A 26,877-nucleotide genomic window follows, 5' to 3' on the forward strand; every position below is an offset into this window, starting at 1 on the left:
AGCTGTGTATGCTCCGCCCCATCAGAGTGCTAAAAGTACCATAGCTGCAACAACACCTACTAGTTATTTTCTGTGCTGTGTCCACTGAAATGAGAACCTGTGGATTACTGACCCTCGGTGGCACACGATTAACCTTCCCTGACATAGAATTAGCTGCAGGGTCACATAACTCAGCAAATACCAACTGCCCACCGCAGCACAACCATGACAGATGATGATAGAAACGTCCTGCTATATTTGGAGTAGGTGCGGCCTAATGGAGAGATGTTGACGGGTTCATCCATATGTGTAACAGAGCTCCTGCAGGGAAACTGGTGCCCCTAACTGTGACCTTTCACCCCAGTGGCACTCTCTGTGGCAGGCTTGACCTTTGCAGTGACCCTGTTTACCGGAGTGATAGGCTGATAGCATTTGTTGTCATGCTTCATTTCTACTTAGCCTGTCCATCTGGGGGTGATGAAGTAGGATCAGAGGTTTGACCCTCCACCCACCCACTCTGTGGCGCCTCCCGGGAGTCTGACTGATGGGTGGACGCTCAGTCAGTAAAAATCTCTCTCTCTCTTTCCCTCTCTCTCTGGCATTTAACTACTCAGCACTTAAAGCGGTAATGATAGATTTTTCACTCTGTCACCAAAAGTTACTACCATCCTGAACACATACAAAACGTACTACTCGCTGCCCCTCTCTCTTTCTGCCTCATGCCCCCCACTCCCCTGTGAAAGAGCTGCAGTGATGCTATCCGGTCTGGTCTGTGCATGTGAATGTGTGTCAGGGTGTCTTCTGCGTCAGACAGATTGCTCCACCTTAGACCGAGGCCCCCAGGCTAGTGTCACCACACTCCCCTCTCACATTTCTGCAGTCAGTTTGCTACTGTAACAACGTGCAGGAAGCAGAGCCTGCGGTGCTATCAAGTCGATCCAGTTAGATCAGAGACCGAGCCTCGCAGGAACCTCACCGTAATATCTCCTTGCACCCACCTTTGAAATAAAGCATGATGGGTAATGGGCTAAATCGACTTCACGAACCTGTCTGAAAGAGGTTGCCATTTGTGGAGTGTGTGAGGAACGTTACGGTGGATGAGAAACAGGTGGTACAAGAAAACAGAGATTTGAGTGAATTAGAGTCCTACTTTTTGATCATCATTGTCACTTGAACCAGTACCACAGTAGGGCGGCGCCCTGTGGAATAGGCCTTTAATAAGACAGAACCCTGAACCACGGACAGGGTTCTGTCCTTGGGCCGATTCTATTTTCTTTGTACATTCTGCCATTGGGGTCCATTATAACCCAGCACAACCTGTCCTTTCATTGTTATGCAGATGATCTGCAAATCTATCTGCCTGTGAGGACTAATGGGAGTGATGCTTTGTCATCATTATTTAATTGTATTTGCGATGTAAAGCAGTGGCTGTCCCAAAACTTCCTTTACCTGAATGATGGTAAAACGGAGATCGTGGTGTTTGAGCGATCTGGCATACCAAATGTGGTAACACCAAATTTTGGTGCTTTGGCTAACTATGTAAAACCAGCTGTCAAGAATTTAGGAGTGATATTTGACAGCTGTTTGAGGTTCGATCAACAGATAAACTCTGTTGTCAAAGCTAGTTTTTTTCCAACTTCGCCTTTTGGCTAAAATAAAGCACTTTCTCAGTAGACGTGATCTTGAGATGGCCATTCATGCTTTCATCAGCTCCAGACTTGATTATTGTAATGCACTTTACTCGGGCATTAATCAGTCATTTCTTGTACGTTTCCAGTTTGTGCAGAAAGCTGCTGCTCATCTTTTAACAAACACTTTTAGACGTGAGCATATTACGCCCGTCCTGTACTCACTCCACTGGCTTCCAGTTCATTTTAGAATTGATTTTAAAATTTTAATGTTTGTTTTTAAAGCTATTTATGACCTTGCACCTCCCTACTTGTCTGAAATTTTAACTTTGCGCACCTACAGTAGGACATTAAGGGCGTCTGGCCAGCTTTACTTAGATGTTCCAAGGTCAAGATATAAACCCTGGGGTGACCATGCTTTCGCGGTAGCTGGCCCCAGACTGTGGAACGAGCTACCTCTTGAGTTACGTACTATTCCTGACCTAGCACTTTTTAAATCTAAGTTAAAGACTTATTTATTTAAACTGGTTTTTAACACTCAGTGGGGAGGTGACATGTTCTGTTTTTATGTGCTGTTTTAAAATTTTATTCTATATGTGTTTTATTTTTGTGAATTTGTGTTTTTAATGTTAAGCACTTTGGATACCAGTCGGTGCTGTAAAGCCCTTTATAAATAAATGTTGATTGATTGATTGATTGTCATCTTGTACCAGTTTCTGTTTTCGTCACATGGTAAATAATCAAGTCAAGTCTGGGAGCGTGCAGCAGTTCCGTGCATCACCGTATCCACCACAATATGGAGCCGCCCCGGATCCTGGATGGCGGCTTTATATTCAGCTAACTTCATATTGTCTTAGTTTTAGATTCAGTTAGCATTATATGCAGTTATCTTCCATTAGGGTGCATTCAGTTAAATTCGTGCTCAAGTTAGTTGGAGATTTATTAAGCTTCTTGGTTAGCTAATAGTGGTTTCACGGGCAGCACACCAGCACAGATATCAGTTGGGAGTTTAAGCAGCTATGGTTTTAAGCTGCTCGACAGTGACTGTAAATAGTTCTCTGTTCTTTCTGAAGAGCATTAACTTGACATACTGTTGCCTGTAGATCTATGACACCAAGTAGAACAGCATCCCGTATTCACTACTAACGGGACTATTCCACAGAACGCCATTCCATCCCATTTAATCAGAATAGCAAATCGGGGCATGTTTTGAAGCATCATCATCATCATCATCATCTTTGTCAGCCTTGAAAAAACTTGGTATACGTCATCATTACGGCCATCATCTGCACCAGATTTGAAATCGGGATCCAAAATTTCATCCCGATTCTTGAAACTGTTGCTAGTACGTGGTAACATCTGGTATTTGTAATCTTAACAGCTTCAATCATGTTTGAACTTCTTTAAATGGGGTATTCTTAGTGACTACGCCTTGAAACTTGTTTGCTGGTGCTCCATCAGGTTAAAAAAATTCAAAAAGCCGAAGCAGCGTCTGTTGCAGTTTTTGTTCAAAGTTGATCCTGTCTGGCCGAGGGCGCAGCATCTTTCTTTTGTTTTCAAGCGGGTTGCCAGGTCTGCACTTTATAAGCCAGCCTCTTAGGAGGCAAGCGGGATTAAGTCGTCTCACCCTGGGGTTTTTTTTCCACTCCTGTGGATTCTGGGTGATCGTAGTAGGGCGGCACCCTGTGGAATAGGCCTTTAATAGGAATTTGTAATTTAAGCTGTTTTTCTTACTGAGGCACATAAAGAGTTTTACACTCGATGGAGACGTGTTATCAACAATTTAAGGATTTTTAATGACCATTTTATGGCTAAATCAGCTGCCTGTGAAATCAGTCATGTAACTGACTGAGTCATGTCACCATAGATACACGTCCTGTCTGCTTAAACTGCTCGTCAACACCACTACGGCACAAAAGTACATCCATTTTCGGTCACCATAGTTATAATTTAAAACCATTAATGTTCATGTGCGTAATCTCTGTGCTTCAGATGCTGCTGCCGCACTCACCTTCTTCAACTGCCCGCTTCTGGTGCCGATGAAGACCACGCTGTGTCCACCGTAGACGTAGGAGGTCACAGAGGTCAGCCTGTCCCTGTTCTCAGTGTACACAGTCTGACCAGACACCAGCTGGGACCCCCCCAGCGGCTGATTAATGTCCAGTCCGCAGAAGTGATCGTCAATGGGAACAGGCTGCACAAAGAGCGATGGCTGTTAGGGAACCACGAAGACTGCAACCACAACAATTATTATTATTATTATTTTAAGAAGGCATGGGGAAAAAAGAAGATTAGAAAGCAGTTTTGGGGTGTGAAAAGTCAAAAGAATGAGAATGGCAAACGTAAAGGGGGGTATGGAGGTGGAGAGAAGGTAAGTAGGAAGCAGAAGGATGTGTGAAATCACTGCAGACGCCAGCGACTGTAAGACGAAAAGTGAGCCTGACCGCTAGTAAGACTAACATGCATTAAGCGCACAGTATTCAGCGCTCAAAATGGAGACTTCTAAAGGGTTTGGGCTGTTGCACTTATCAACAAGCCTCTGAGCGAATGAATTTGCAGAGCAGGCTAATTGTTCACGGCAAACATGAGAAAAACTGTGTGTGTTTTGCGCCTGTTGATGCAATTTTTTTTTTTTTTTTAGATCACTCAATTTGGCATTGCACAAACACAGCACGTGAGATGTCAGTGTTTGATTAAGGATCAAAGGCTACGCATCCTGAAAAAACTACCCCGCCTAATACACACACACACACACACACACACACAGCTCAAACCAGTGCTAATTGATTGCCCCTCATTTTATAAATAAATAAATTTTTTTTGGGGGGGGGGGGCAGCAGTCTTGTTATATCACATATTGTGCTTCCTGTGCACACTCTGCCTTTAACTGATTTTGGATGTGAAACGACCACAGTATGGAAGAAAGAATTGAAATTAATCAACCATTTTCTGTCTCTCTGAGCATGAACACACTCCTTTTCTTATTTCTTATCTTAGAATTTATCACTTGAATTTGTCACTTAAATGTTTCTTTTAAGAGGTCATCTTGGAAAGTTTTCAGCAGGCTAATATATAGCATTTTTTTTTTTTTTTTCCTGGTGGAAAAGTGCTGGAACAGCACACAAACGCTTCATCCCAGCGGTTTCAGCAGGGGGAGGGAGCCTCCATGGGAGATATGTTTCAGTGACAACAACTAGTTTATTATAATGTATGGTGACAAAAAGTTCTCACCCTCAGCAGGTCTGCCAAAGCTCTTACCAGAGATGACACCCTCCCCATTGTGATAGATTTCACATGACAAATTCACTGAATGCAGACAGAAATGGCAAAAACAAACTTCTCTCTTTCCATTAGAATGTAAGGGTTTGCTCCATCTGATTAGTTTGCTGAAAAGGCACTGTTGTGACATCACAGCGCCTTTCTGAAAAGTTCTGATATTTTCAACTTAATATAGTTGGAGTCGTCACACACACACACACACACACACACACAAAGTGGAGTGCCCTGAAAAGAGATGTCAGGTGCCACTTTTTTTTTTCTTTAAGTAACTACATTTGGCTGCATACACACTATTTTCAGGAACAAAAAAAAAAAAACTACAGATATGGCTACAGGGCCTACGGGGCCTTAAAAGCATTAGCATTAGCCGTCCCATTAGTTTGAGGACATTAACTGGACCTTATCCAGACTTCAAACTATTTTTATAATAGCTGGGACATGGAAGAAGAAAAAGAGACGTGGAGAAGAAAAAAAAAAAAGGACTGGCAGAAAACATTTTCACTAACTGGTAACTTTAATGTCATCAAGACATTAGTTTGTTGTTGCCCAATCAGATAAATTCTGACAAGTAATTGACATTAGCTTTCCCCCATTGTTGGGAAAGTCATGGCTCTACTTTGAGTGGCTGCATTTACAAAATCCTCAGTATATGGTCAAACTAGAAGAAATTTTAAGTTTTCATGTGGCGCACCCCTGCAGTTGCAGTCCTCCCTATAATACTGCCAAAGCACACAATATTATATGAACCGTGTGGGCATGTCAGTGTGCAGATTGACTGAGTCGGCATGACTGGCAAAGCAAGCATCAGTTAATAGAACAAGCTTTTCAATATAGTCACAAAAATTTGATTCCTCCGTATTTGACTACACAAAACATTTTTGTTTTTAGAACCTTTTTAAATGCTTCTTTTTTAACCTTTGTTTAACCAGGTTAGTCCCGTTGAGATCAAGATCCCTTTTGCAAGGGAGACCTGGGCAATTATAAAGTTTCCAGTCCACCTAACCTGCATGTCTTTAAATGTGAGAAGAACACGGAGCACCCAGAGAAAATCCACGCAAACACGAGGAGAACATGCAAACCCCACACAGAAAGGCCACAGGTGGGAATCGATCCTGTGACGTTCTTGCTCTGAGACAACAGTGCTATCCATTTCTTATTACTGACTTCTCAAAAACTCATAAATGTATGGATTTGTTTGCATCCACTCTACTTTGGCTGCTCGATACAATCACCAGATAAATATACAATATATTTATGTGGTATGTAGAGATGCACTACTTTTTATTTTCTGTGCCTGGAGTGCGATTCACATTTTTGTTAGTTTTGACACTCTTAAATAGCAGAATTAACCCAACAGTGTGTGTGTGTGTGTGTGTGTGTGTGTGTGTGTGTGTGTGTGTGTGTGTGTGTGTGTGTGTGTGTGTGTGTGTGTGTGTGTGTGTGTGTGTGTGTGTGTGTGGTGCCTGCCCTCAGTTCACTATATGAGTCATTAGGTTACTTATTGCGGTTACTGGTTATTGATGTTGCTTTATTTGCTGCTTTATTAGCGTCTGTGATCTCCTCTGTTGAAGAATATGTGTTTCTGGCTGACTGGATTCAACCTGCAAGACTTTAGTCTCAAAGCTCGTTATTTCGAACACTGTTCCTTGGTTTTGATTTTTCTGTCTCACCCCTCTTGGCTGGGTGAAGATGATGCAAAAATAACACTGATGTTCAGTCATTCAAAGAAGGTTGATGCAGTGATTCACAAGTGCACAACAATATACACAAATGCATAAAAACAAAATGGTTAGAGTTATGATCAAATGGGGAAACATGTACATATTTGACAAACCTTTGTTCCCCTCCTCCTTCCAAGGCTGTGGCCTGATTTTTGGCCAAGAATTACCCTTAAAGGTTATTGTCAATGTTTTGAATTGCTGGTGGTGGTGGGGGGTAGTCACTCTGATGCGCCCCAAAGTTGGCACACACGTGTAGGCCGCAGCCTCAACTTTATCTAAAGTCTGGGTCTTTTAATAAAGCGCAGGGCGAGTGGCCGGCAATCACCTTAGTATTTCTTCTGTTTTTCTTGTTGCTAAATGCTGGTAAATTATACTATATTTGTTATCTTTGTGTCACCTGATTCTGTTTTTTCTCTCTGTTTAAGGTGCGGCTCCATCCAGAGATGGGAGTGGGTGTCTTCCTCTGCAGGCCTCCCATCCTGGACACCAGCGTGGACTCCCAAAATCTCACGAAATTTCCTGTATAATTTCCTGTTTTGTCTATTGTGTTTGTAGCATGGCCCAAGCAGAAGGTCACCCCTTTGAGTCTGGTCTGCTTGAGGTTTCTTCCTCAATATGGTAAGGAGGACCAGTGGTAAGGAGTTTTTCCTTATCACTGTCACCTAGTGTGCTTGCTCTGGGAGTTGGTAAGGTTAGACCTTACTTGTGTGAAGCACCTTGAGGCAACTTTGTTGTGATTTGGCGCTATATAAATGAAAATAAATTGAAATTGAAAATAGGTGGATTTTGGAATTGCTCAAGTGAGATCAAATTTACCAAAGGCTCGATCAGTCCTTGGGGTCAAGGTCATTAGGGTCATTTATTTATGTTTTTCTTCACTCCACTGTCCATCAGACTGGGCACACATATGGAGGTGGGTTCCAGAATTTTCCAGCAAGGTCTAAAGGTCAACCATTTGGGACAAGGTCATGTTTGTGTGTTTGTTGGCCCACTCCTCCCAGGTCCTTTTGCTGATTTCTACAAAACTTAGTCAATTAACTCTGGCCCCAAAATTGCCTTGAAAGACTTCATTTTGGTCACGATCAAAGCATTTTAGTCTCAACCTGATTCAGTCCAATTGTGGCACACACTTGGATGGAATCCAGAATTGATTGAGGTCAGTCATTTTGGTGAAGAACAAGGACACTGGGTCACAAATGTCAGATTGTTTGCCCTTATTGTCGTCGGGTCCACAGATACAATGACTTAGTAGCATATAATGAATTCATCAGTGAAGCAAAACAGAGTCTAATTGCGTGTTGCATTCATTCATTCATTGTATTCCTTTTACAGTTCATCTTAGATATAAACCGGTTAGTTAACTGTGAGATGTAATTACTGACTCCTTCCATATTGCTGTCCTCATGTAATTGCTTTTACGAACAAGATTACATCTTGTTTGTTTAATGCCATCACGGAATCAAACTACATTATTGGCACCAAAGGAGTGATAAATGTGATGATGTTTTCACGGAACACTTTCAACTTGTTTTCATGAAAGCCGCTCATTATGCAGAATTATAGCTTTCACAAAGGCGCTGGCTTGGACATTCACGAAAAAGCCCACTTCTTCAAATCAAGAGCATGTCTTAGGGGGTAAAAAAAAATACAGCCAACAGCGTCAAGAGCAGAGGGAAGGAGATGAGGAGAGAAAGTGGAAAGGAGAAAGAAAAGAAAGAGGAGGAGATGAGGGAGGGAGTCGGCGCCCAGACGCCTGAATGAAATCAAAGCTGCACACAAAACGACTCTGATTAGCTTCACGGAATGAATCTCTGGAGCTCTTCTGCTCTCCCGAGACCTGAAAACCTGAATGGTGTCTTTAACCTATTTCTGGCGAAGGCCGTAGTCATGTTTGCATGGGTGACGATGATGTTAACATCTAACTTTCTTTCTCTCTACAGTTTACCTACCGCTTTGGTGCATTGCACATCCTTTCCCAGCAGCCAGTGCAGCTCCAGGTTTCCCTCTCCTTGGTAGCACGACTGCAGCCGTTCCTTGATGCGAGCGTTGATGTCTTGAATGGTGAAGACGCAGAGGGCGGAGTGATCCGGAGGGTCATGGTACTGCTTCTGCCCTTTGGAGAACACTGTGAACAGCAGGTCATCCTGGGTGCTGATGTTGAGCGACTTCGCCAGGGCCCTGCCGGCCTTGGACAGGAAGGCTGCCTGCAGCAGACGATACTCCTCTCCTCTGTGTATGCAACCCACAGGAAGTGACACATAGGAATGGAACTTCCTGTCGCCTTTGCAGAGGCGGATGATGCGTGAGGTGTAAAACAAGTCTCCCGGGGAGGTGCCAGCAGGTATTCCATTCTCTGGTGTCTCCGGCTGGACGGTCATGAAGTAGACAAAGCTGCCACTAGCAAAGCCGTAGATGTAGTAAATATCAAAGTGTGGAACAAGAGCCAGTGTGTCTGAGGGGATTTTGATTAGAGAAGAAACAAAGTCAGTGTGAAGCTCATAGTCCAGCATTGCAGAGGATTCAGGATCACGAGGTAGTTTACGGCTGGAGATTGTTGGGAAATAGTCCTGTTTACCTCCAACAGCAGTACCTATATACAGAGTGGCATCCTGACCCTGTGATGGAACAACAACCCCATACATTGTCCCTGTCTGGTTGTCACTGGAGAGGTAATGTTCTTTCTTATGCGTTGGCTCCACCAGGATGAATAAATCATCCAGCCTCATCAGCTTACAGATGCCCTGGTAGAGGCTTCCACAGGCCAGCAACCGATTATGAGAGTAATCGATGAGCAACAGTTTGTTAACGTTGTCCGTTGAGGCCAGAGGCTCGGAGCATGGCTGGACAATCAGAGGAGGATAACAGGCTTTGTTGTCATATTCTGGTCCTGTATCGTGGGACACCAGAAGTGTGAGGTTGGATGACAACTTGTAGATTCGGTTAATGGCGCCGACGTATAGATCTCCTGTGGACTGATGCACAGTCAGATGGTTCAGGGGCCATTCATTCCTCTCTGACTGGAATGTGCTCAGAGTCTGTCCAACAGTCATGTTGTGATGTACAGAAATTAGAGTCAGAAGCCACAGTGCCAGGGGCCATGACACAAATGGAGGTCTGCAACCTTTAGCCAAGCACCAATAAGTCCATCTTTTATCCAAGCACGTTCCCATTGGGCTCTGATAAATACTAATCTCAGTCGAAACACCTGGGATTGTCGGTAAGGAGAAGGGTCCCGCTGAAGGAGTTGAACTGGGGGGGGTGGCTTCTTCCTTGTTCTGCGATCTTCACATCATTCTGCAACAGAAAAATACATGAGTTTATAAGCCAAAAAGATGATTTGGACCATTCCAAGCTGCTTTTAGGCTATCACTGCACACTTCGACTAAAAACCTGGAAATACATCAACTTATTTGTCCACATCTCCTTATTAGACATCAAAGAAACAAGTAATCATTTGTTCAGACTGTCTGCCAATATAGTGTGAGAGATGGTTCATCAGCGGGGGGGCTCATTACATTCACCCGTCGTTAAGAGAATGCCAACTGTGGCCTATTATTCAAACAAAGCAGTGGCACACTGTCGCTGAGCCTAAACTCTATTCAAGAGGCTAATTAAATCATCCAAATGTATTAATTATGCACCCATATTTTGGTTTCCCTGTTTTCCTTTCCCCCTTCCACCTTGTTCATTTAAATGGTTGAATCCAGGAGGAATTAATCACTCTCCACTTGAGCCGACATTCCTAAATTAATCAGGCTTTTTCCAAGGATGGCAGGGAGTCATTATGTATTCCGAGCCACGCAGGATCAACCCTCCCACTTCCATCTTTAATTTCATTAGCATATTTTATGTAGATATTTGCAGGAGACAAACAATATCCCTGGTGTACGTGACAGATGAGTTGTTGAATGAGTAATGCCAAAGGATGTATGGGTCATTTTTGTTGTTTTCTTCATCATTATTTGTTGGATCCTATAGTTGGATAGTAGAGAAGCTCTTAAAGTGTGTGTGTGTGGGGGGGGGGGGGAGGTTTCAAAATACACTCTGGAAGCAATAAATCTGCACACACCCAACAAGAAAGACTATAAATTAAGGCTCTCAACATAACTCCTTTGATTACTTCACCAGTCTGGCTCCATACTGCAGTCACCCAAACATTTTGGAGCAAATTTCACTTTGTGTATTTCACTGGGATCCACAGCTTCACTCAAAGTGAAAATATTAGCTGGAAAAGCAACTGTTTCACCACTAGATCATTTGCCATCACGCTTAATGTTTAAGGTTGTGTCGATGCAACATGTAAAACAGACTTGTTTCTGCGATATTTTTCATCCGCCATCTTGTATGAAGAATGGACTTGGCATGTTTGGATGAAAATCAATTATTGTAAATGGACTCCATTAGCCTTCTCTTTAAATAACACTACACTAGCTAAGTCATTTTGATAAATGTTCCTTTACAATGACATTGAATATTTATCACCAAGAACCCTTCAAGGCTTCAGTTGCCTCAGTTATCACCCCGGCAGTGGGTGTGGCCCTACATGGTGACAGATTGAGGAAATGCATGAATAATGGATATGAAATTTTGATATCCGTTCATGTTAGTTTTTGTCCTGTCCAAATTGTAGAGAAGCTTGAATCTTCGACTGGACTGGGTTGCTTGACGCGAGGACGTTTCACTTCAAATCACAGAAGCTTCCTCAGCTAAAATTCTTGCTCTGGGTAGTCTGACTTCTGTCTTGACTCTTGTAGAGAAGAATAAACAGAAGCGACAAAAGCTGGAGTTTTAAACCTAACCAGACCCCTCCTACCGAGAGGCAGACTGCTATAGGCTAGTGACTAAACAATAGCTCTAATTAGCACCTGTTGTGTTCTAGTTAGCACCCTCCTAATGACAAGGCAGCTGCTCCTCCTAAAGATGTGACTGATGCCTCTCCTGACGAGTCTCCTGATGACATGAATGACTCATTACCATGAACAAAAGACTGAAACTGCTTTGACCTGAGTACCCCATTGCAGCTTCTCTCCCCCTGCCATCCCCTCATTACCCCATCCCTGTAGAGACGGTGCCTGCTCCCAGACCACCAATAACCAGCAAAAATCTATTTAAGCATAAAAATTCAAAAAGAAAAAATAATATAGCACCTTCAACTGCACCACAGACTAAAACAGTTAAATGTGGTCTATTAAACATTAGGTCTCTCTCTTCTAAGTCCCTGTTAGTAAATGATATAATAATTGATCAACATATTGATTTATTCTGCCTTACAGAAACCTGGTTACAGCAGGATGAATATGTTAGTTTAAATGAGTCAACACCCCCGAGTCACACTAACTGCCAGAACGCTCGTAGCACGGGCCGAGGCGGAGGATTTGCAGCAATCTTCCATTCCAGCTTATTAATTAATCAAAAACCCAGACAGAGCTTTAATTCATTTGAAAGCTTGACTCTTAGTCTTGTCCATCCAAATTGGAAGTCCCAAAAACCAGTTTTATTTGTTGTTATCTATCGTCCTCCTGGTCGTTACTGTGAGTTTCTCTGTGAATTTTCAGACCTTTTGTCTGACTTAGTGCTTAGCTCAGATAAGATAATTATAGTGGGCCATTTTAACATCCACACAGATGCTGAGAATGACAGCCTCAACACTGCATTTAATCTATTATTAGACTCAATTGGCTTTGCTCAAAATGTAAATGAGTCCACCCACCACTTTAATCATATCTTAGATCTTGTTCTGACTTATGGTATGGAAATTGAAGACTTAACAGTATTCCCTGAAAACTCCCTTCTGTCTGATCATTTCTTAATAACATTTACATTTACTCTGATGGACTACCCAGCAGTGGGGAATAAGTTTCATTACACTAGAAGTCTTTCAGAAAGTGCTGTAACTAGGTTTAAGGATATGATTCCTTCTTTATGTTCTCTAATGCCATATACCAACACAGTACAGAGTAGCTACCTAAACTCTGTAAGTGAGATAGAGTATCTCATCAATAGTTTTACATCCTCATTGAAGACAACTTTGGATGCTGTAGCTCCTCTGAAAAAGAGAGCTTTAAATCAGAAGTGCCTGACTCCGTGGTATAACTCACAAACTCGCAGCTTAAAGCAGATAACCCGTAAGTTGGAGAGGAAATGGTGTCTCACTAATTTAGAAGATCTTCACTTAGCCTGGAAAAAGAGTCTGTTGCTCTATAAAAAAGCCCTCCGTAAAGCTAGGACATCTTACCACTCATCACTAATTGAAGAAAATAAGAACAACCCCAGGTTTCTTTTCAGCACTGTAGCCAGGCTGACAAAGAGTCAGAGCTCTATTGAGCCGAGTATTCCTTTAACTTTAACTAGTAATGACTTCATGACTTTCTTTGCTAATAAAATTTTAACTATTAGAGAAAAAATTACTCATAACCATCCCAAAGACGTATCGTTATCTTTGGCTGCTTTCAGTGATGCCGGTATTTGGTTAGACTCTTTCTCTCCGATTGTTCTGTCTGAGTTATTTTCATTAGTTACTTCATCCAAACCATCAACATGTCTATTAGACCCCATTCCTACCAGACTGCTCAAGGAAGCCCTATCGTTATTTAATGCATCGATCTTAAATATGATCAATCTATCTTTATTAGTTGGCTATGTACCACAGGCTTTTAAGGTGGCAGTAATTAAACCATTACTTAAAAAGCCATCACTTGACCCAGCTATCTTAGCTAATTATAGGCCAATCTCCAACCTTCCTTTTCTCTCAAAAATTCTTGAAAGGGTAGTTGTAAAACAGCTAACTGATCATCTGCAGAGGAATGGTCTATTTGAAGAGCTTCAGTCAGGTTTTAGAATTCATCATAGTACAGAAACAGCATTAGTGAAGGTTACAAATGATCTTCTTATGGCCTCAGACAGTGGACTCACCTCTGTGCTTGTTCTGTTAGACCTCAGTGCTGCTTTTGATACTGTTGACCATAAAATTTTATTACAGAGATTAGAGCATGCCATAGGTATTAAAGGCACTGCGCTGCGGTGGTTTGAATCATATTTATGTAATAGATTACAATTTGTTCATGTAAATGGGGAATCTTCTTCACAGACTAAGGTTAATTATGGAGTTCCACAAGGTTCTGTGCTAGGACCAATTTTATTAATTTTATACATGCTTCCCTTAGGCAGTATTATTAGACAGCATTGCTTAAATTTTCATTGTTACGCAGATGATACCCAGCTTTATCTATCCATGAAGCCAGAGGACACACACCGATTAGCTAAACTGCAGGATTGTCTTACAGACATAAAGACATGGATGACCTCTAATTTCCTGCTTTTAAACTCAGATGAAACTGAAGTTATTGTACTTGGCCCCACAAATCTTAGAAACATGGTGTCTAACCAGATCCTTACTCTGGATGGCATTACCCTGACCTCTAGTAATACTGTGAGAAATCTTGGAGTCATTTTTGATCAGGATATGTCATTCAAAGTGCATATTAAACAAATATGTAGGACTGCTTTTTTGCATTTACGCAATATCTCTAAAATTAGAAAGGTCTTGTCTCAGCGATGCTGAAAAACTAATTCATGCATTTATTTCCTCTAGGCTGGACTATTGTAATTCATTATTATCAGGTTGTCCTAAAAGTTCCCTGAAAAGCCTTCAGTTAATTCAAAATGCTGCAGCTAGAGTACTAACGGGGACTAGAAGGAGAGAGCATATCTCACCCATATTGGCCTCTCTTCATTGGATTCCTGTTAATTCTAGAATAGAATTTAAAATTCTTCTTCTTACTTATAAGATTTTGAATAATCAGGTCCCATCTTATCTTAGGGACCTCATAGTACCATATCACCCCAATAGAGCGCTTCGCTCTCAGACTGCAGGCTTACTTGTAGTTCCTAGGGTTTGAAAGAGTAGAATGGGAGGCAGAGCCTTCAGCTTTCAGGCTCCTCTCCTCTGGAACCAGCTCCCAATTCGGATCAGGGAAACAGACACCCTCTCTACTTTTAAGATTAGGCTTAAAACTTTCCTTTTTGCTAAAGCTTATAGTTAGGGCTGGATCAGGTGACCCTGAACCATCCCTTAGTTATGCTGCTATAGACTTAGACTGCTGGGGGGTTCCCATGATGCACTGAGTGTTTCTTTCTCTTTTTGCTCTGTATGCACCACTCTGCAATTAATCATTAGTGATTGATCTCTGCTCCCCTCCACAGCATGTCTTTTTCCTGGTTCTCTCCCTCAGCCCCAACCAGTCCCAGCAGAAGACTGCCCCTCCCTGAGCCTGGTTCTGCTGGAGGTTTCTTCCTGTTAAAAGGGAGTTTTTCCTTCCCACTGTTGCCAAGTGCTTGCTCACAGGGGGTCGTTTTGACCGTTGGGGTTTTTACGTAATTATTGTATGGCCTTGCCTTACAATATAAAGCGCCTTGGGGCAACTGTTTGTTGTGATTTGGCGCTATATAAATAACATTGATTGATTAAACAGGGGACAAAGCGTGTCTCAGACCCCCTCCCCGGTTAAGGCTGGGTTTCAACTGTTTCACATAGATAGGAGGGGTCTGGTTAGGTTTAAAACTCCAGCTTTTGTGGCTTCTGTTTATTCTTCTCTACAAGAGTCAAGACAGAATTCAGACTACCAGAGCAAGAATTTTAGCTGAGGAAGCTTCTGCGATTTGAAGTGAAACGTCATCGCGTCAAGCAACCCAGTCCAGTCGAAGATTCAAGCTTCCCTACTATTGAAACCACCTGGACAACTGAGAGCCTACACAGAAACAAAGTCCTGTCCAAATCTTTTTCTCATTTAAGTGGTTTCCTTGTCAGTTGGTGTCCAGCGAGTCTGTTGGAAAGTTTTTGTGCATGCTCAGTGGACATCAGGCCTCGGAGAGCTTTCCCGGTGGTTGCACATTTGTTTGTCGTTTTGTCCCATACTTGTTCATAGCTTGACATCTTCTGTGAGTGTCCCCTCATTCCATCAGAGTCCCAGATCCTCAGGTGACCAACAGATTCAGCAATTTTTGCCACCGGACAAATTATTTCAGTCCGTTACTCATCAGGTTACACAGCGTGACCACACCTGAAGCATCCAGTAGGAGACTGGATGACTGACTGTCCCCTCCCCAAACATTTCTGGTGTAGGCAGTCAGCAGTTTGTATTATTTTCATTGTGTAACTTCACTTGGTACCTTTAAAAACATGGTGGCCCAAGCTTTAGCTGGTTCAGCCGATGAAGATGTCTCCTCTAGTCTTTTTTGTTCCACTTTTCTGTGCAATTAGCAGACACATATCCAGTGGTGTCAAAAGTACACACATTTGTTACTTAAGTAGAAGTATAGATACTGCAGTTTAAAAACACTCTGGTAAAAGTTGAAGTATCAACTTGACTCAAGTAAAAGTGAAAAAGTATGTGCTCCAAAACCTACTTAAAGTATAAAAGTATAAAGTAACCTTTAAAAAAATAAAAAATAAAAAAAAGGTAGATGCCACTATATGAATTGAAAGCTTAATTTAAAAACTGATTCGTTCTACATGTGGCCCAAGACCCAAAACCCAAAATTACCCCCCAACACCATCTGCACGAAAATGTTTAAATTCTAGAAGCTCTGAAATGCAATCTGGGAGTATTCCAGACAATAAACTGCAGTGAGTGCAGCATCCATTTAGTGAAGGAAAAAAAAAAAAAAAACAACTTTCCTTATTCAAATTCATTCCAGTAGTATTCTGCTCTTACAAAGATGCAGCAGTTTTCTAGTTTGGCAGATAGTTCTGGAGGAAATTACTGAAGAAATTAACACATTGAAAATATGGTTTGACCGAAACAAATTGTCATTAAATAAGACAGGGATGAAGTGGAGGTGTAAGAGTCACTAGGTGTTCACAGGAAACACATTTATTTATGTATGTATGTATTTATATATGTATGTTCATTGTTAGTTGCTTTTATATTTTCTGTTGTGTTTCTATTCAGGTTCTTTTTGCTTCTTTCTCTAAAATTGTATATAATAATCATTAGATTATTAATATATAAACAAAAATAAATTTAAGAAATATTACAATTTGAAAACAAATGCACCCGAACGTGATGAGAGCTGCAATTGCTAAATGCTAACTTTTAACATTGAAAATGCCATAGACATGCTAACGCGTTAGCGTCGCTCCCGTTTTTAAGTTATAAAATACATCTATCAACTGTTTCAGAAGACCATAACAGGTCGGTTTAACATAGAAAAGATAAATAATACTCACAGAAGTATGCTCTTTAGTGTTTTAGCGGGGGAAAATTAAGCGAAAGAAAGAAAGAATAAACGAAGCAATAGGTCGAAACATTGCTTCAATCGCGAACCACTGCTTGGATTGGTTCACAGTTCAAAGCAAAGCCGTGCTGCAGAAAAGTTGATTACAGACGCACATGACGTGAAATATATATATATATATAAACATTAAACTGAAGGCAAGAGTAACGAGGCTGTTTGTTTTAAAAATGTAAGGAATAGAAAGTACAGATACTTGTGTGAAAATGTAATGAGTAGAAGTCAGAAGTAGGCAGAAAAATAAGTAAAGGAGTAAAGTATAGATACCTAAAAAGTGTACTTAAGTACAGTAACGAAGTATTTGTACTTCGTTACTTGACACCTCTGCACATATCGACATAACAGAGTGAGTCAGCGGGCCTGCAAACTTTCTGTCAGTAATTCTGTAAAAGCTACTACATATTCACCTTTGACATCTTACATTCTGATAGATGCAGGTTAAGGTCCAGCCAACCTGCTATTTTAGGCCATGTTGCAATCCTGAACTTTGCAGTTACTCCTCTCTCTATTATTTTATACAGGAATGTTGTGACAGTGGAACATGTCTTGGCTTGTTCAGGCAGCCAGCAGGGGTTTATGCAGTCTTGTTGTCAATCACAGGGTTCTGGTTGCCACTAAAGAAGGTGCTGTTGATTGTCGGCTACCTGTCTCCCCCCCCCATGTGTCTCTCTCTCTCTCTCTCTCTCTCTCTCTCTCTCTCTCTCTCTCTCTCTCTCTCTCTCTCTCTCTCTCACTCAACCCCAGTCAAGGCCGGTATGCATTTACAGCCGGGTGGACTGGAACAATGCAGATTAAGTGTCTTGTCCAAGGAAACAGATAAGCAGCATGACCAGGAACCACACCCAGGTCTACATCTTGGTACCCACGGCTACCTGCTCATTTGTTGATTTTGCAAAATATTTAATCTTACTCTTGTGGCACTACATATTTCTTTATAACATGTACCTTCACTCTGGCTATTGCAAGAAATAACAACAGTATCAAGCTTCCAGCCACGCCCATTTCCTTTGGCTGCCAAGGACGTCTACCACCATTATCACTTTCTGTTTATTGCCACACCATCAGCTCATTTACACTTTTCTAACAATGAAACTCACTCAACCCGCTTCATTAAAAAGAAAAACAGCCTTACCAAGATATCTGCCAAATGCTATAAGGTTTAAGATCAGATGCAACTGTCTTTCTGACAGGTGTCAGTGTATGCTGTGTGTTTTTTCGGTGAGACTTCCTGCTGTAAGTAAAGGTTAAATGAAGATAGCCATGTCAGAGCCTAAAGCAGGGGTCGTGATGTGGTGGTTACTCCCCATTGACTGACTAACGGAACGTCCAGCAAGGTTGACTGGGAGCCAGCGATGGAGCGGATGGACTGACACTGAGCTGGCTGGGCTGACTCCAGCTCCACTCCAGCATGTCCACTCCATCTGTCCCTGCTGCGTTCACACCAGGGAGGAGTCATTGGAGTGTCTCGACCTACTCTGCTCAATTTGGCAGGCTCAATGTGAGCAACTCGCCCAATAATTGGCCACATGTTCATCATCATACACAAATCTGAAATCCTCTTTTTGCCTTCCTTTGTCTAATACGTCTAACACCAGAAATGTTGGACCAAATAAAATTATTTTTCCTTTATTGCCTTTTTTCTCACTGGTCACAATAACAAAAAAAAAGACTGTTTGCTTTCATGAGAGTCAGGAATGACTAACATACAGCTCAATACAATAAGGTGTGAGGGACACCACATTTACTGACTGTATAACTGTTAGTCACAAAATCCAACGTACCTCAGGAAGTGTGCTGACGAGCGTGAGACCTCACCCTCTCCTCTTTCACAGACCGTGCATCAAACCTGGACATTCTCAGCGTCCGCTGCTGATGAGATGGCTCCCGAGACGACGATCTCACCCGTCTGGTCACAAGGTCGAGTCTCTGGCAAATGCACACTGTGCACTTCAGTCTTAAATGCCAACATACTCCAATCCCTCCAGATGCACCTCAGCTGTGAGTCCTGACGAGTCGCAGGTGATCAGGGTGAAGTCCTAACAGCCTCAGCAACACAGCCACTCAGTCCCAAATGCATGCCACCTGGGAGGAAACACAAAAGGCAAACAAACCAGCAGCCAGGCCCCCCCAGCCATACAACAGTACCCCACCCTCACGGGAAGCCTCCCGGCGACCACACACACCTGGCCCAGGAGAAACACCCCCCTCCAGGGACCATGGCTGGAAACCACGTCCGCGTTAGTCCTCCAACAGACTGGTTGAACTGGCTGCATCTTTGCCTTTGTTTCTGACAGTCTTAGCACAGGTGTGGCCAGGAGTTCCTACACCTGTGCGGTCAGCCTTTAACCAAACGTGTGATTAGTCAAAAACAAAACAACCAAAACATCCCCCCCCCCCTCCCCAGGGGACCGTCCCATCAAACCCCAGGGAAGGGGAGAAAGGAAAAACAACCCAAACCTACAAACAAAAATACTAAAACACCCCCCCCCCCCCCCCCCAGAGGACCGTTCCATCAAACCCCAGGGAAGGGGAGAAAAGAAAAACAACCCACATGTAAACACACAAACAAAAATGCCAAAAGACCCCCCTCCTCCTCCCCCAAACGACACGCAGGGACCAACACCCCCCAGAGGGCCACCCGCCAGCTCCAGGAGTAATAACCACGGCCGAGGTCCCTCTGGGATCCACCGTCACCCACGGGGACTACCAGCGCCCCCCAGAGGACCACTCGTCAACCCCAGGAGACGCCTCCCCACACGACCAATGGACCCAGCCCCGGCCGCCCACGGCTAGATGGACCCAACGCCCTTTCCCCCCCAGAGGACACCACAGTCAAACCCTGAGGGCGGAAACTGGGGGAGGAAAAAACAAAACAAAAACCCCAAACCCCCCCCCCCCCCCCTCCCGGGTGCAGGGGCCACCTGGGAAACGCCCAGTACAACCTAACTGCACCCCTCCAGCAATGCCGACACTACGGCACCCCCGGCTGGAGTCAGAGGAGAAGAGAGGGCATAAAAAACAAAAAGAAAAAAAACAACCCAAATACCACCCCATCACCCCCCAGGGGACCGTTCCATCTAACCCCGGGGAGGGGGGAAACAAAAAGAAACAAAAGAAAAAAAAACAGACCAACACACAGTTGTTTGGGTCCCCGTCTTTCTTTCTTTTTTTTTTCTTTTTTTTTTTTGTGTAACAAAGGCCGCAGGATCACACCCCCAGACAAACAGTGGACAACAAAAAACAAAAACCCACTCAAAAAACACCCACACAAAATGAACCAACACAAAACAAATCAGTGAGTTATACCGTCAAGCTCAACCACATGGAACACACCTGTTCCTACTCAAGAGCTTGACGGTACCGTGATTCAGGCACCACAAGGGGGAACCAGAGTGCTAAAAAATGAAAAACCCCCTTTGGTGACAAAAAACAAACGAGCTGCATCCTCGTGCGCAGCTGTGTGCAACAACCAAAATGTGCTCAACTAAATAACGCCGGAGCTGAAACAACAGACGCAGTAGTTACCTTTTATCCGGGGGAAACGGGGCTACGACTGTAGCACAGGAAGCCCAGCGACCCGTGCTAACAGAGCTCCGCCGTGCGCGTGAACCCATTACAAACGCACTCTTGCAGCTCCCGTTTGAGCCTCTTATCCGGTCGGAGTGTGACGCGAAGCTGTCGCCAGTCACACTCCACCACGACCCACGGATAAGGCACAAACACAGGACACGGCTGCAAGAGAGCACAAATTAGTATCTAGTAATGGGTTCTCAAACACGCACCTTCCGGGCGGAGAGCCCCGCAACTGATCCGGATAACCACTGAACGTCTGCTGCCGCCTTCCCGGCGCGTTACCGTCTCTGCTACCGCTGGGTCCGTGATGTTTGGCCAGAGACTACTGTTATGTGTCGGACGCAGCTCGGAGAACCGACCAGCGTTTGAAGGACCCAGTATGAAATAAGCAGAGCACGGTACAAAGGCTAACTGAATTTAATACATAACAGTGACCATAATAATAATAAAAAGTGCGGTCTGGCGTGGTGCGCTCCCAGCAGCGCTAATGGTCCGGAGCCAGAAGCTGTTTCGGACCCAAGGACCCCGCCGACACCCCCCAGGTGGCCGCAACAACCGAGTCTGTGAAAGAAGGAACCATTATGTGAGTCCACACTCTACACACAGAACACTTAAAGGTGTACAAACAGCAAACACTTCCTGGCTTGATTACTGATCAGCTTCCAACCTGCAGGCATGGAACATCTCGTTCACAAATCACCACAGCAGTGGAAGCTGATACATGACTAACATACAGCTCAATACAATAAGGTGTGAGGGACACCACATTTACTGACTGTATAACTGTTAGTCACAAAATCCAACGTACCTCAGGAAGTGTGCTGACGAGCGTGAGACCTCACCCTCTCCTCTTTCACAGACCGTGCATCAAACCTGGACATTCTCAGCGTCCGCTGCTGATGAGATGGCTCCCGAGACGACGATCTCACCCGTCTGGTCACAAGGTCGAGTCTCTGGCAAATGCACACTGTGCACTTCAGTCTTAAATGCCAACATACTCCAATCCCTCCAGATGCACCTCAGCTGTGAGTCCTGACGAGTCGCAGGTGATCAGGGTGAAGTCCTAACAGCCTCAGCAACACAGCCACTCAGTCCCAAATGCATGCCACCTGGGAGGAAACACAAAAGGCAAACAAACCAGCAGCCAGGCCCCCCCAGCCATACAACACAGGAAACCACAGATTTGGCAGGATATGTTGGCTCTACTAGATGTGCAGCCTCTATTTGAGCAAAATGCTGTCCAGTAACTCCCTTGCGGAAATACCACAAATGATCTGAGTTCTTGAACCAGTTTATGTGTTCATGTTCTATCATTTGTTCTTCCATGTGAAAACCACACACTTCTTTGAAACGTTGCACATGGAGCAGTGACATTTCTGTCTGTTTCAGTTCCTCTGGGGAATCTCAATGCGTTTGCTTTACTGCCTTTTGTCTCATCATTTTGATACCTTAGCAACACAGGTAATGTCTGATTTCCCATTTTGTTCTACCTTCATAGTTTATCAACTCAAATGGAGTTGCCTTCAGATCAGGCGTCATAGAGATTCCAACTACTTTGAACTTCTCTTGTACAAATCACACTGCAGACGTCCAAGTTAACAATGCCAGTGTTACTTCAAAAGGCCCAGGACAAAAAGATCAAAGAAGTGGTCAGTGAAGACATCTTTTAACATGAGACAGAATTCTTAAAACTCCTCATGTTGAGAGTTTGCAGAATTGCCGCAAGTTGCCACCCACTGGGCAGATTTGCTAAACTGTATTGAAGTTAACATCATGGCAAAGAACAGTTCAGTTCTTATCAAATGACAAAATGTAAATGAAGCAAATGGAGAGAATTATTTGTACTATCGACAACTGACATAAAATACAGTCTCCTGTCTTCCACCCGGCACAATGCACAGTGCAGCGTAGATGTCATCAGTAGAGTAAATCTGCTGTGTGATTTTAAAGCCCAGCAAGTAACATGTACAGTAGTGTTCAGAATAGTAGTGCTATGTGACTAAAAAGATTAATCCAGGTTTTGCGTATATTTCTTATTGTTACATGGGAAAAAAGGTACCAGTAGATTCAGTAGATTCTCACAAATCCAACAAGACCAAACATTCATGATATGCACACTCTTAAGGCTATGAAATTGGGCTATTAGGAAAAAAAAAGTAGAAAAGGAGGTGTTCACAATAACAGTCAGTGAGTTCGTCAATTTTGTGGAACAAACAGGTGTGAATAAGGTGTCCCCTATTTAAGGATGAAGTCAGCACCTGCTGAACATGCTTTTCTCTTTGAAGGCCTGAGGAAAATGGGATGTTCAAGACATTGTTCAGAAGAACAGCGTAGTTTGATTAAAAAGTTGATTGGAGAGGGGAAAACTTACACGCAGGTGCAAAAAATTATAGGCTGTTCATCTACAATGATCTCCAATGCTTTAAAATGGACAAAAAAAACAGAGATACATGGAAGAAAATGGAAAACAACCATCAAAATGGATAGAAGAATAACCAGAATGGCAAAGGCTCACCCACTGATCAGCTCCAGGATGATCAAAGACAGTCTGGAGTTACCTGTAAGTGCTGACGCCTGCGATATGTGTATGTTCAACTTGTACACTAAGAGATGTGCATTAATGTACCAGATTACAACAGAACTGAATTGAAAACAAAAATATAAAAAGTGCATAAAAATTGGGGAAAAAACTTCTGGTTTGTACCATTTTTTTAAATGAGCTTTTCTTCCTCTCTGGGTTGGGAGTGTCCACAGTGTCCAGGTGCAGTGGGAATGGGGAAGGGCTGTTTGCCCCTGGGGAGACATACAGATTTGATGTTTAAAGGAGACGGTTGGGAACGTATTTCGGAAGCAAAGCACTCAAATGCTTCACTTCTGGAAGCTGTGGCGGATGATTGCTGCTCCCAATTGTACTTTGAGCACAGAATCATTTACGCCCCAGAAAACCTCTCACTTCTGGGTTCTCCCCCAAAACACACCCATAACTAATTAAGTGATGAAGAAGATAGATAGATAGATTTATTGTCATTACAAGTGCAACGAAATTTCTTCACACCCAATCACCTCAGAGAAAAATAAATTAATCCACAATTATTACAAATTGAATGTAATAATGGCACACATCAGAATTAGAACAACCATATGTATACATTTAAGACAGTCTGTCATCCGAACTGAGGCAATGTGAATGTGGGGGGGCTGCAGACGCAGTGTCACCAAGCTTGGGGGGAGCGGGAGGGTGGAGGCAAGGGGGTGGGGGGGAGAGATGGGGCATGCGTCATGTGTGCAGATGCGATGAGTTTGTATCAGTCAGATGAGTTTGTATCAGTTTCTGTCAGTGTGTGCATAATGTCTGGAGTTGCCTTGACAGCATCAGACTGTCGGGGAGGGCAGAAGATAAGAAGGCAGCCTATAGAAAATCATCTGGAGGAAAACAGTGGGGTATTTTGACCTTCAGAGACTGATAAGCCTGCCATGTTTAGGGTTGAGCAGAGAAACACATTTACAGCTCCTCTGACTGACCAAATCCAATTTATGAGTATTCCCTGGTCTCCGACATCTTCTTTGCAAGGCGTACGTTTGCTCCGAGATGTTATCCAACTTACGTCTGAGTTCAAGGGTTAATGCAGTCTGAGAATGTATGGCCTTGCCCAACTCATTAATCATGACAGACAGGTGAGGGGTTGTGGTTCTGGTAGCAGCCGTCTTGCCAGTTCTCTGGTAGGTCAGGGCAGCACATAAACCAATAAGTACCAGCCCTCCCACAATAAAGACATATATAAATAAATCTCTGACGTCCTCCACAGAGAGTGGTACCAAGCATGTAACACGCCATTTCTCCCAGGTGTCGAGAACATAGCCCGCAGGGTAGGTTCCCTCTGTTCATGCAGGGTCCCCCAGCTCTGATTTTCTTGTTGAAAAAATGGTGTCAATAGCGTTCAGAGACCAGCTGATCGATTCCTTGGTTAATCCAAATACAGTGTGAAGAATTCACAGTCCGGTGAAGTAGGGACTTTGAAGGCTGGAGCAGAGAGAGAGGAGGAGATGCAACCCCCCCTCGTCAGAGTCCCAAGCTGTATCCCAAGTACAACCCCTTTGCTCCTGAGCCTTACTTTACACTCATATTATGGACTATGTAAACACCAAAATGGAGTCGGACATGTCCCAAATGCACTTGCGCTATGTGCTGTAGACTATAAATGCAAATGCCATCATGCTAGAGGTGTGTTGCTTCTTTGGCATTGTCATTAATAACGAGGTCAAAGAAAATCCAAGAGTGAGGCCAGATTAGAGTGTCAGATTTCAAGACACTAAGGGTCCAGTCTGGCTGGGTTTTGAACCAAGGATCCTCTGGTCTGAAGCCCAACGCTTAACCACTAGACCATCACCTCCCTCCCAAATTTACGATGAGTTTACTCATTGGCATGACAGGGATCAAATTTGTGCAAGTGTCAATCAAGGTGGTTTAACACTGACATCAAATGACCAAAGATAAATATTTTATATGAAGTCCACATACACAAAGAGTGCAGTACAAAAAAAATAAAAATACAAAAGTATTTGCAGTCTCTTCTGTCCCACCCAGTGCTGTTTTTGTCTTCCCAGCTTGAACAGTAGTCCTTTATTAACAAAGACAAAACACATAATTTGATGTTGTAACCAAGTGCAAGAGGGCATGATTGTAAATGGAAAAAATACAGTTTTGGATTCATGCACAAAAACAAAGGATTCTAATCTGCCCTGCTGGAGACAGGTGAAATGTGTTTTTGCCCCAAGAACTGTAGTTGAATTATGATGCTAATTACTTCCAGTATATAAAAATAAGAAGAAGCTCCTGAGGTCAAACAGAAATACCACAGCCAATTATTTTCACAAAGCCGAAGTTGTCTGTGTTGACCTTAAGTCACAGGCCTCAACAATGGCACCTGAGGTTAATTCATTCTGGAAGCCTCCAGTCAAACTCTGACAAACTACAAAACAGGGGAGACAAACAAAAGGAGAAAGCAGAGATTGTTGGTCCCAAACCAAGCAAGACAGCCATATAGGCAAGCAGCATCCTCATCATTTCTTCCATTTCTGTTTTGCCGGCTTTGGTCACATCTAAGGCATGCAGTCATGCTGCTCAGTGTTTACCCTGGATTATAGAGACAGCTCTTCGCCCTGCACAGTCTTCCCTGCTGAATTCCCCGCCTTGCCACTCAGACACGCTCCAGCCCAGACGTGACTCATTCACGCTCGCACACAGGAACACGGTTCGCTGAGGCCTCTGGGGACACAGGCTCTCAGCGGGCACCAATCACAGCAAAGAGGAGAGAGAAGCCAGTCTCTTATGCTCTGCAAACACGACCTTTTGACCTGGATTGGGTTCAGTGGGACCAAATCCATCCTTTTGGCTCACTTTTATTGGAGTGAAAAACTACCATGGCTTCTGTAGCACCTTGTATGATATGACTCATGGTACAGACGTGATGGGTTTTTTTTGTTGTTTTTTTTTTTTTGGTACATCTGTCAATAGTGATGATGTAAAATGTTGTGAAATGTGATATTTATCACCTGTGTCAGCACAGGGGTTTGGCTGTCACCTGTGTTTGCCCGCTGAGATTATTGCCACAATAACTAAAGAATGATTGCAGATATCCTCATGATATTTGACAGACAGGTGTGACTTATATCACGGATGAGACTAAACGGAGACATTGTACCACAGTCTTAATGTCTAATCAGTGATGGCAGATACCCTCGTGAAATTTGATCCAGATAGTGCTGACTACTACTGTATCTTGGCTGAGTTCAGAAATTCAAAGTCCTTGGTCAATGTTTAGTCAGTCCAGTTCAATGCAACACAATGATTATAATTCATTCAATCAATGGAATCCAGTTATTTGTCTTGTTTACAGAGTGTAGTTAAGTTTCAGTAAAACTGATTAGTCGCAGAAATAATGCCACTGGTATGTGAAACCCTCATATCTTAAGATTTGGGGATGTCCACCATCATTATTGTGCTGAACGTTACACCTTCTTATCTAGTTTAGTTATAATCAGTTGGACTTCTTGTTTAGTCCAGGTGCCGTCTTCAAAAGAAAACTGGTCTGGTGTCCTCACTGATACCCTTCAGACTCAGAGTGTAGCTCTTGTGAATCCTGCAGTGAACTTCTTAACATGCATCGGAAATGTTTTGCAAGAGTTGCTGTCAAGACAAAGCTTGGTTGTGCTGCTCTTGAGGAGCATCTGAAATGTCCTTAATCTTCCTTTTAACAGATGAAAGAACAGGATTATAAATTGCTGAATGATGGTGTTTTAAGCTGATCTTGCACCTGTCAGATTCTGGGGCTGAATTGCACCTCAGTACGGCTCGTGTGTACCCCCAGGGGAGGTCGGCATGTTACCTGGCATAGATTAGCATA

General features: G+C 43.2%; 1 protein-coding gene across 2 annotated transcripts in view; it reads right to left on the reverse strand.

The window, feature by feature from the left end:
• LOC117506348 (plexin-A2-like) overlaps positions 1-26,877 on the reverse strand; it is a 319,464-nt gene that overhangs the window by 236,783 nt on the left and 55,804 nt on the right. Inside the window, exons 1-2 of one of the 2 annotated variants that reach the window (XM_034165840.1) lie at positions 8,557-9,777; positions 3,619-3,801 (exon numbers count right to left, since the gene is read on the reverse strand). In XM_034165840.1, the coding sequence (XP_034021731.1) occupies positions 3,619-3,801; positions 8,557-9,777 (1,404 nt within the window). Of the gene's footprint in view, positions 1-3,618; positions 3,802-8,556; positions 9,902-26,877 lie in introns of those variants that run through there. The other variant, XM_034165841.1, reaches the window with a different exon arrangement.

This window comes from Thalassophryne amazonica, chromosome 3, assembly GCF_902500255.1.
Source record: "Thalassophryne amazonica chromosome 3, fThaAma1.1, whole genome shotgun sequence".
Lineage (NCBI taxonomy): Eukaryota > Metazoa > Chordata > Actinopteri > Batrachoidiformes > Batrachoididae > Thalassophryne > Thalassophryne amazonica.